The sequence below is a fragment of the Solanum dulcamara genome, chromosome 9, assembly GCF_947179165.1.
Source record: "Solanum dulcamara chromosome 9, daSolDulc1.2, whole genome shotgun sequence".
In the NCBI taxonomy this organism is placed as follows: domain Eukaryota; kingdom Viridiplantae; phylum Streptophyta; class Magnoliopsida; order Solanales; family Solanaceae; genus Solanum; species Solanum dulcamara.
The window spans coordinates 7,547,022-7,557,327 of NC_077245.1; the positions used below are offsets into that span (position 1 = coordinate 7,547,022).

Sequence of the window (10,306 nt, forward strand, 5' to 3'; positions counted from 1 at the left end):
TGTATCTAAATAAATAACTCCTAAAATAGTGAAATTTCTGTAAATTACTCAATTTAAATATCGCTATGTTTTAGTGTGATCGAAATATTATGCATGATGTAAAACAGAAATAGAGAATTGTCTCAATAAATTGTAAACTCTTTTCAATCTCTTATTATTGGGCTTATGTTGGGCCTTTAAACCTCATTACACTGTTCAGTTCATCTGTTATGATTGGGCTTATGTTGGGCCTTTAAACTTGTTTTGTCACAAATTCAGCCAGTCTGTCAAGATTAGTGACTTGATCCAAATTAGTCATGTTACATTTTTGGTGATCCGTCAGAATTAACGATGAATTGCCATGACTAGTTATGTCGAATTTTCACTGACAATTCATTGATATTTAGTATTGCTACTATTGAACTAACTTCTGAGTCATGAATAATTTACAAAAGATTTCATTATTTTTCTCATCTTTTTTAATGTTGTTGTGTTGATATCAATCCTGATTATTTTTGTAAAATCATTAAATAGGTAACAAAAAATATATTTTCCACCAAAATAATCATGAAAAGTGGAGATTAACTAAACAAAGTTAGTTCATGAATTTGGCTGAGAAATTGACAAATTACTAAAATTTAATTAATGGGTAGATGCATGGATGTTGTAAGCGGCCACTATATCTCTCCTTTTATTTTTCATTTGCCCTAAAGTGGTATAAAAGTGTTTTAATTTTTGCATTCAAAATTATAAGTGTTGTAAATTAAATTGGCAACAGAACAAATAAAAGATAAAGAGGAGAACAAAGATATAAGAGAAATGAGGAGAAGAGAAAAACAGCAAATGTATTTGTATTTCGATGCACGCCTTCACTTCACCTATATGCCTTCAATATATAGGCAAACAAATAGGCTAAAAGGAGAGAAAATCAGTGGGTTGCCCACTTATCAGTGGGACCCACTTATATATATAAATATTATACCTAACATCCACTAATCTTTCTAACACTCCCCCTTGGATGTACACGTGTAATGTGCTTCCATAGATGTTGTGTCTACATATCTAGTAATACGCCTTAATTGCTGCCTCATTAAAAACCTTACCAGGAAAACCCAGTGGGACAAAATCTTGGTTAAGGAAAAAAGAGTGCAGCGCGTATTTTACTCCCCCTGATGAAAACTTCATTTGATATTTTGGAGACGACGCATTCCAACCTTATGCCTTAGCTTCTCAAAAGTTGATGTTGGTAATGCCTTTGTGAATAAATCTGCAAGATTATCACTTGAACGAACTTGTTGTACATCAATTTCACCGTTCTTCTGAAGATCATGTGTGAAGAATAATTTAGGTGAAATGTGTTTCGTTCTGTCTTCTTTTATGAAGCCACCTTTCAATTGAGCTATACACGCGGCATTGTCTTCGAATATAATTGTGGGTACTTTAACATTATTTTCCAGACCACATCTTTCTTTGATGAACTGTATCATCGATCTCAACCACACACATTCTCTACTTGCTTCATGAATTGCTATTATTTCTGCATGATTTGAAGAAGTAGCAACAATGGACTGTTTTGTAGATCGCCATGATATAGCAGTCCCTCCGTGTGTAAACAGATAACCTGTCTGAGATCGAGCTTTATGTGGGTCTGATAAATAACCTGCATCTGCATAACCAATAAGGTCTACGCAACTTTTGTAAGTATAAAACAAACCCATATCAATAGTACCCTTCAGGTATCGCAAAATATGTTTGATACCGTTCCAATGCCTTCGCGTTGGGGATGAACTATACCTTGCTAGCAAATTAACAGAAAATGTTATATCAGGCCTAGTTGCGTTAGCAAGATACATAAGTGCACCAATAGCACTAAGATATGGTACTTCAGGACCAAGAATTTCTTCATCCTCTCTTGGAGGTCGAAATTGATCTTTTTCCACTTCAAGTGATCGAACAACCATTGGAGTACTTAATGGATGTGCTTTGTCCATGTAAAATCTTTTTAAGATTTTCTCAGTGTAGGCAGATTGATGGACAAAAACTCCGTCTGCTAAATGTTCAATTTGTAGGCCTAGACAAAGTTTTGTCTTTCCGAGATCTTTCATTTCAAATTCTTTCTTTAGATATTCAATCGCCTTTTGGACCTCTTCAGGGGTTCCAATAAGATTTATGTCATCAACATAAACGGCGAGTATCACAAACTCTGATTTCGTTTTCTTAATAAAAACGCATGGGCAAATGACATCATTTATATAGCCTTCATTTATCAAGTACTCACTGAGGCGATTATACCACATACGCCCTGATTGTTTTAAACCATATAATGATCTTTGCAGTTTTATTGAGTACATTTCCCGAGACCTTTTACATGCTTCAGACAATTTTAATCCATCTGGAATTTTCATGTAAATTTCATTATCAAGTGAACCATAAAGGTAAGCTGTAACTACATCCATTAGATGTATTTCAAGATTTTTATGTACAGCTAAACTGATGAGATATCGAAAAGTTATTCCATCCATAACTGGTGAATATGTTTCTTCATAGTTGACTCCCGGTCTTTGAGAAAATCCTTGTGCAACAAGGCGTGCCTTGTATCTTACAATTTCATTTTTCTCATTTCGTTTTCGCACAAAAACCCATTTATAACCAACTGGTTTTACACCTTTAGGGGTTTGGACTACAGGTCCAAAAACCTCACGTTTAGCAAGTGAGTCTAATTCTGATTGAATTGCCTTTTGCCATTCTGGCCAATCACATCTACGTCGACAATCTTCGACGGATTTAGGTTCAAGACTTTCACTATCTTGCATGAGGTTAATTGCAACATTATATGCAAAAACATTATCCACCGTAATTTTTGATCGATCTAAATTTATCTCATCACCGGTAGAACTTATTGAAAGTTCTTCATTCACTTGAGTCTCGGATTCACTTATTTCTTCAGGAATATCAAGATTACTCAAACCTTGACCTTCTTCAGGAAGTCCATGTGTAGTATCATCTTTATTATTTCTTACGCTTCTTTTTCTAGGATTTTTATCCTTTGAACCCAACGGTCTACCACGCTTCTGGCGTGTTTGGGATTCAGAAGCTATGATACTTGTAGATGGTCCTTTTGGGACATCAATCCGGATAGGTACATTCACTGCAGGGATATGTGACTTAGTTATCCGTTTCAAATCAGTAAATGCATCTGGCATTTGATTTGCTATTTTCTGCAAGTGGATGATCTTCTGGACCTCCTGTTCACATGTGCGGGTGCGTGGATCAAAATGTGATAGTGATGAAACTTTCCATGCAATTTCTTTTTCTTTTTCGGGTTCCTTTTTCTCTCCCCCTAATTGCGGGAAAATTATTTCATCAAACCGACAATCTGCAAATCGAGCAGTGAATAAATCTCCAGTCAACGGTTCAAGGTATCGAATTATGGAGGGTGAGTCAAACCCAACATATATGCCCAACCTTCGTTGAGGGCCCATTTTTGTACGTTGTGGTGGTGCTACAGGCACGTATACTGCACAACCAAAAATTCTTAAATGGGCTATATTTGGTTCATGACCAAATACTAATTGTGACGGAGAGTATTTATTATAATGTGTCGGTCTTAGACGTACAAGTGCTGCTGCATGTAAGATAGCATGACCCCAAACAGTAATAGACAATTTTGTTTTCATTAGTAAAGGTCTTGCTATTAATTGTAGGCGCTTAATAAATGACTCTGCAAGGCCATTTTGAGTATGAACATGAACAACAGGATGTTCAATTTTTATCCCAATTGATAAGCAATAATCATTAAAAGCTTGGGATGTAAATTCTCCAGCATTATCAAGGCGAATGGCCTTAATTGGATAATTTGAGAATTGCGCCCTTAATCTTATTATTTGTGCTAACAACTTTGCAAATGCCAGGTTGTGAGATGATAATAAGCACACATGAGACCATCTAGATGATGCATCTATTAGGACCATAAAATATCTAAACAATCCACTAGGTGGATGAATAGGTCCACATATATCTCCATGTATACGCTCTAAAAAGCCAGGAGATTCAATGCCAACCTTCAGGGTCGATGGTCTGGCAATTAATTTGCCTTGATAACAAGCAGCACATGAAAATTCATCATTTGTAAGAATCTTCTGGTTCTTTAAAGGATGTCCAGTTGAATTTTCAAGAATCCGTCTCATCATTATTGATCCAGGATGACCTATTCGATCATGCCATAGCACAAATATATTTGGATCAGTAAACTTCTGGTTTACGATCATATTTGCTTCAATTGCACTAATTTTTGCATAATATAGGCCAGATGACAGAGTTGGTAATTTTTCCAAAATATATTTCTGGCCTGAGACACTCTTGGTTATACCAAGATATTCAGTATTTATTTCAGTTAGTGTCTCAACATGATATCCATTTCTGCGGATATCTTTAAAACTTAACAAGTTTCTTGGAGATTTAGAAGAAAATAATGCATCTTCTATAACAATTTTTGTCCCTTTAGGCAGAATTATAGTAGCTCTTCCGGAGCCTTCAATCATTTTGGAATTGCCAGATATCGTAGTAACATTAGCTTTTCTTCTAAGCAAGTTGGAAAAATATTTCTCGTCTTTAAAAATAGCATGAGTTGTTCCACTATCAATTACACAAATATCTTCTTGATTGATCATTGATCCAAATAAAATTTGAGGCATTTCCATATTTTCTTCAAAAGGAAAGAAAGTAAATATTATAATTAATACAAAATTTATTATACAAGATTTTATTTTATTACATGGATCTAGAAAAATACAAACATAATATTTAATACATATAACAACAAAGAGAATTATTTAAATATTATCGGGCTTATCAACATTCATATTTACTTCTGGAAAATTAAAGAAATCAGCTACATCCAGATGCATGGGCTCAATATTGTCCTCAGAGATAAAATTTGTCTCTGAATTATTTTCTGCCCTCTTTAACGATGCCTGATATAGCTGAACCAAGCGTTTTGATGACCGGAAAATCCGCGACCAGTGCCCCACACCTCCACATCTATGACATATTGTTTCTGAATTATTCTTAGGTAAAGCTTCTGGCTTTTTACCCTGCCTTTTATATTGCTGGTTATTTCTCGGTGCCAACCGAGCATCATAATTAAAATTTCTTCTTTCACTACGACCACGACCACGACCACGACCACGACTGGGGCCATGGCCTCTTTCTCGTTGGTTAGAATTTGCCTGATTCACTTCAGGGAGTGGCAAAGAACCAACTGGCCGACTATCATGATTTTTCATTAATAGTTCATTATGTCTTTCAGCAATAAGAAAGTGAGAAAGTAATTCAGAATATTTTTTAAAGTCTTTTTCGCGATATTGCTGCTGCAGGAGCATATTCGCGGGTGGAAATGTGGAGTATGTTTTTTCAAGTTTATCTTGTTCCGTGATTTCATCTCCGCATAAAGTTAACTGAGCTATAATTCTAAATAAAGCAGAATTATATTCAGTTATATTTTTAAAGTCCATCAGTCTCAGATTTAACCAGTCATAACGTGCTTGTGGAAGCATGACCAACTTCAGGTGGTCATACCTTTCTTTTAAATTTTTCCACAATTTCAAGGGATCTTTTAATGTAAGATATTGTAATTTAAGACCCTCGTCAAGATGGTGGCGGAGGAAAATCATAGCTTTTGCACGGTCTTGACTAGATGCCGTGTTATCATCTTTGATGGTGTCTGCCAGACCCATCGATTCAAGATGAATTTCGGCATCTAGTGCCCATGAGGAGTAATCTTTTCCAGAGATATCCAAAGCAACAAATTCAATTTTTGAAATATTTGCCATTTTATGAAAAGAAAATTAAATAAAACTCTTACCACTTTTGTTACCTTGAAAATTAGCCGGAGCCTCGTGCTGATAACGTGTTGTAAATTAAATTGGCAACAGAACAAATAAAAGATAAAGAGGAGAACAAAGATATAAGAGAAATGAGGAGAAGAGAAAAACAGCAAATGTATTTGTATTTCGATGCACGCCTTCACTTCACCTATATGCCTTCAATATATAGGCAAACAAATAGGCTAAAAGGAGAGAAAATCAGTGGGTTGCCCACTTATCAGTGGGACCCACTTATATATATAAATATTATACCTAACATCCACTAATCTTTCTAACAATAAGAACTTAGTTCCATATTGTTCTTATATTACCTTCCTTTTTTCTCATATGAATAAATTTCAAGAACTATTCTGGATGAACAACTAAAGATGCATGCATTCAATAATAAGAATTTAAAATAAAGCCTTGATATATAGTCAATTTCATAAATTTATTAGGGTATTTTATTTAGACACTCTAAGTCATGTTTCAATTAAGTACTTTCAACTCAAATTTTGAAGAAAAAAATTGTGCGTATTTTCATTTGTCTATTAGATCGTAAGTTAACCACATAAAATATGTCATCTCCTCTAATTATATGCACCAACCTCAAGTAGAAAATGCCTGAGATTTCATGAATTAAGATCTCCTTCAATTATATGCATTTACACGCTTTTAGAAAACATTCATTAGGAAGATTTTTTTTAACGTCTCTACTATATTTATATCTTAAGATATCATATATTTTCATTGAATATTTACTCTATTTATGTGTCATCTTTTTCATAATTAAGATATTTTCTATCTTTAAGAACAATTATTACCAAATATAATAAAAATAAAAAATAATTAATTTTATCCTAAAAAATTAAAATAACAAATATTCCTTCCTCTTACAAATAAGAAAGAAAATATAATCTAATTTATCTATATATGTTCTTTAAGAAATCATAAATAAAAAAGATATTTAACCTAATTTCCTAACTTGTCATTTTTTCCTTTATACGTTCTTTAAAAAATCATAAATATTTAATTTATCCTTTAATTCTTTTTAATATTATATACATTATTCATCAATATCAAAATTAATAATGGATAGACTTTACAATATTTACCAACTTTAAATTGATGTACATTAATTTCATCTCGATTTTAAAAGATTACATGAGTAATCTGAAAACATATAAATATAAATATGAATGAGTCTTTAAAAATAATTTGAGATAATTATGACCAGTGGCAGAGTCGAAAAAAGGAAATCTAAAATGACATAAATACCCTCAGCCAAACCTCTATTACACTATAGATATAATTGTTATAAGCAAATCTCATTTGGTCCTAAAAAGACAACCTTTGCCCTCTACAGTTACCCCCACCATTTTCTCCGTCCCCATTTCAGATCAAAAACCCCAAAAACCCAAATCGGAGAAAAAAATCCCAAGAAAATGGAACATCATACAACTACAAGCAGAGCAGAAGCAGAAAGATTGCTAGGAGTTGCAGAAAAGCTCTTAAGGGAAAAAGATTTTGCACCCTGTAAAGATTTTGCCCTTCTTGCTCAAGAAACTGAGCCTTTACTAGAAGGACCTGACCAGATCCTAGCTATTGCTGAAGTTCTTTTAGCTTCACAAAAACGAATCAACAATCACCATGACTGGTACTCAATTCTTTCAATCCAAGGTCGTACTGAAGATTCAGAGTTAATCAAGAAACAGTATCGCCGTCTTGCTCTTCTTCTTCATCCTGACAAAAACAAATACCCATCTTCAGATGCTGCTTTTGGGCTTGTTGCTGATGCTTGGGCTGTTCTTTCAGATCCATCAAAAAAGGGTCTTTATGATAATGAGCTTTCGCTTTTTACTAGAGTTAATTTGGCTCCTGCAGGAAGAGGAAGACCCAGAGGAAGTTATAATAAGCATAAAAAAGGAGATGATAAATTGCCCGTGAGGAGGAGTAGTAGGGCGAGCAATTCGGGTCAAAATCAGAACCCGAATCCGAGTCCGGTGAGTCAGAGGAATTATCATAGTGCGCCGCCGAAGCCTGCGGCGGCGACACCGATGAGTGGTATGATGAGAGGGCAAAGGGTGGTGAATTTGTGGACGGCGTGTCCGTATTGTTACAATTTGTATGAGTATCCTAGGGTTTATGAAGGGTGTTGTTTAAGGTGTGAAAAGTGTAAAAGGGCTTTTACTGCTACTGAGATTTTGTCAATGCCACCATTAGTGCCAGGGAGAGAAGCTTATTATTGCATTTGGGGTTTTTTCCCAATGGGTTTTGTGAATGGGAATTTGGAGGATTTGGGAAATGGGAAAGGTTCTGCTGCTGCTGCTGCTGCAACTACTGGTGCATTTCCTACTTGGATGCCACCGATGTTTTCGTCTGAAGGGAATGTGAATGTTGCTAGTAATCAACAAAATGCTACTCCAATTCCGGCTAATGTTCAGGTTCCGACTGCAGCTCAGGCGCCAGCACGGCCTCAGGCTCCGAGACCAATGACGACAGGAGCTAAGAAAAGAGGTAGGCCTAGGAAGTATAACTAAAAAGGTTTGATTTTTATGGTTTCTAGAACGGATTGCCTCAAGAATTTTGAGTCTATGGAGATTAATGTTTAGTTTGATCAAGTTGATTGAGGTTGAGGCAGATGGAATTGGTAAGGGTTTACATGAGACAAGAATCTTCGTAAATCGAATGATCCATGATCCAATGGTGTAGTAAGTCGAGTAGTGAGCAAAAGTAGCTGCTCATATGAAGAAGTGTATATGCTGATAACTGTGCTTCTTCTCATTGTAGAAATTTCTCTTAGCTTCTTGTTGTTAGATGCCTTGTGTTTGTAGAAATTTCTCTTGTTGTTGGTAGATTTTATGGGGTTTGTAGTTACTATATTTATTCAATTTTCAAGACTTATAGTCGTAGACTTGTTTTGTAATTGAATGATCTTTTATGCCAAATTTCGAAATTCTCATATTTGTCTGATTCGCATTTTTCTGAAGTTGTCTTTGAGGCATGCTGCTTGTTATTTTGTCCAGTGGTGAAGTTTTGATCAGGTACCTGTTAATGATTTTCTATAAGCTTTCGTGAATTACATGTATATATTGTAATGGTCCAAGTGTAGATCAGCCATGCGAGTTAACTTTTAAAGGTTTTCTTTAAGTTTTCCTCTTATCATCGAACTTCATAAAAAAAAAATCATCTTGTCATCAACTCAGTCAATTTATTATTTCTGTTAAGGCAATGCGCTCTCTTGCATTTCTTTCAACCCTGTTTGGAAAAAATGATTTTCTTGAGCCGAGATGCAGCCTTGTGGTAGGAGAGTAAGGGGTATGTTGTTGTGTAAAGGCAATGCTTGTGCTTTGACATATTCGGCAATTCTTTGTAGTATCATTCATAATGCTGCAGTATCTAGCCATTCTTCTTCTGCAGATTCAAGTGTTTGTGTCTTTTAGTCTCTGAGCAGGTTGCATTTATCAGACCGCGCTTTCCTTCCTTCTTTTCTTGGTGATAAATGCCAAGCAAGGAGCGTAAAGGATCAACAACAAGAGGAAAATATTGAGCTTGGAGCTTACTTGGTTCAAGTAGAAGTTTAGCAGCTGAATATGACCGAAAAATCCATTCGTGGCCAAACCTTAAGAATGACTGAAACCATCAACACTCGGGGATAATGAGCGTACCCCTCTACCCTTTCCCATTTTCCGCAAGTCCTTCAACCTTCCCAACTGAACTAAGCCATGGGGCCTAGAAGTAACATAGTATTCCTTAAAAGGAATGGGTAAATCTCGTTTTCATGTCCTATGCTTTCAAGTTGCACGGTATTATGGTTACGCCATAGGACTTTAACTGAAGCTACATCCTTTGTCCCTTTGGCCTTTGAACTTGATCTAAGACTTCATTGATTTCAACTTCTTCATGAGGTCAAGAAAAGTTTGCCCTGCTATAGAGAACAAGCAAATCTTGAAGGACCCCAAGACGGTATTAAAAAATATGAATGCAGAAAAGTTCATCGCACGTAAGAAGAGTTTAATCGCATTCGATGTTTATCATATTATTTTAAGTATAATAATTCAGCCAACTATGCTAAAAGGGACCCTAATGTCCTCAAACATTGGAACAAATTATTTTGGCATTGATAGACCAAAACGAATCAACACGACGTTACAATGTACAAAGTTTCAAAAGTTTGTGGCCTAGTACGAGTCACATCATCACACATGACATTCCTGAATTTGAATCATCGGGTCAGTTTAAGTGTACCTCTATTATTTTTTAGGTGCTTGTACATAACACTATCCATCAAGTGATTCAAAACCTAGGCAAATGAGAAAACGCTTCCATGCTAATTCTAATCTAAAACATCATTCAAAAAAATCCGCAGCCATCGTTATAGGAGAAGTAAACCGCACTAGACAAGTCTCGTGCAATGAATTTGATAGAGAAAACGAGCAGGGGGGTTCGAACCTGATACCCTC

The 10,306-nt window shown here is 35.4% G+C and overlaps 1 protein-coding gene across 1 annotated transcript; it reads left to right on the plus strand.

The window, feature by feature from the left end:
- Positions 1–7,154: 7,154 nt before the first annotated feature.
- LOC129903955 (uncharacterized) lies at positions 7,155–8,818 on the plus strand. Its single transcript, XM_055979478.1, has one exon. It carries the CDS (start codon positions 7,289–7,291, stop codon positions 8,381–8,383), a length of 1,095 nt encoding a protein of 364 aa, XP_055835453.1. The 5' UTR covers positions 7,155–7,288; the 3' UTR covers positions 8,384–8,818.
- The last annotated feature ends 1,488 nt before the right edge of the window (positions 8,819–10,306 follow it).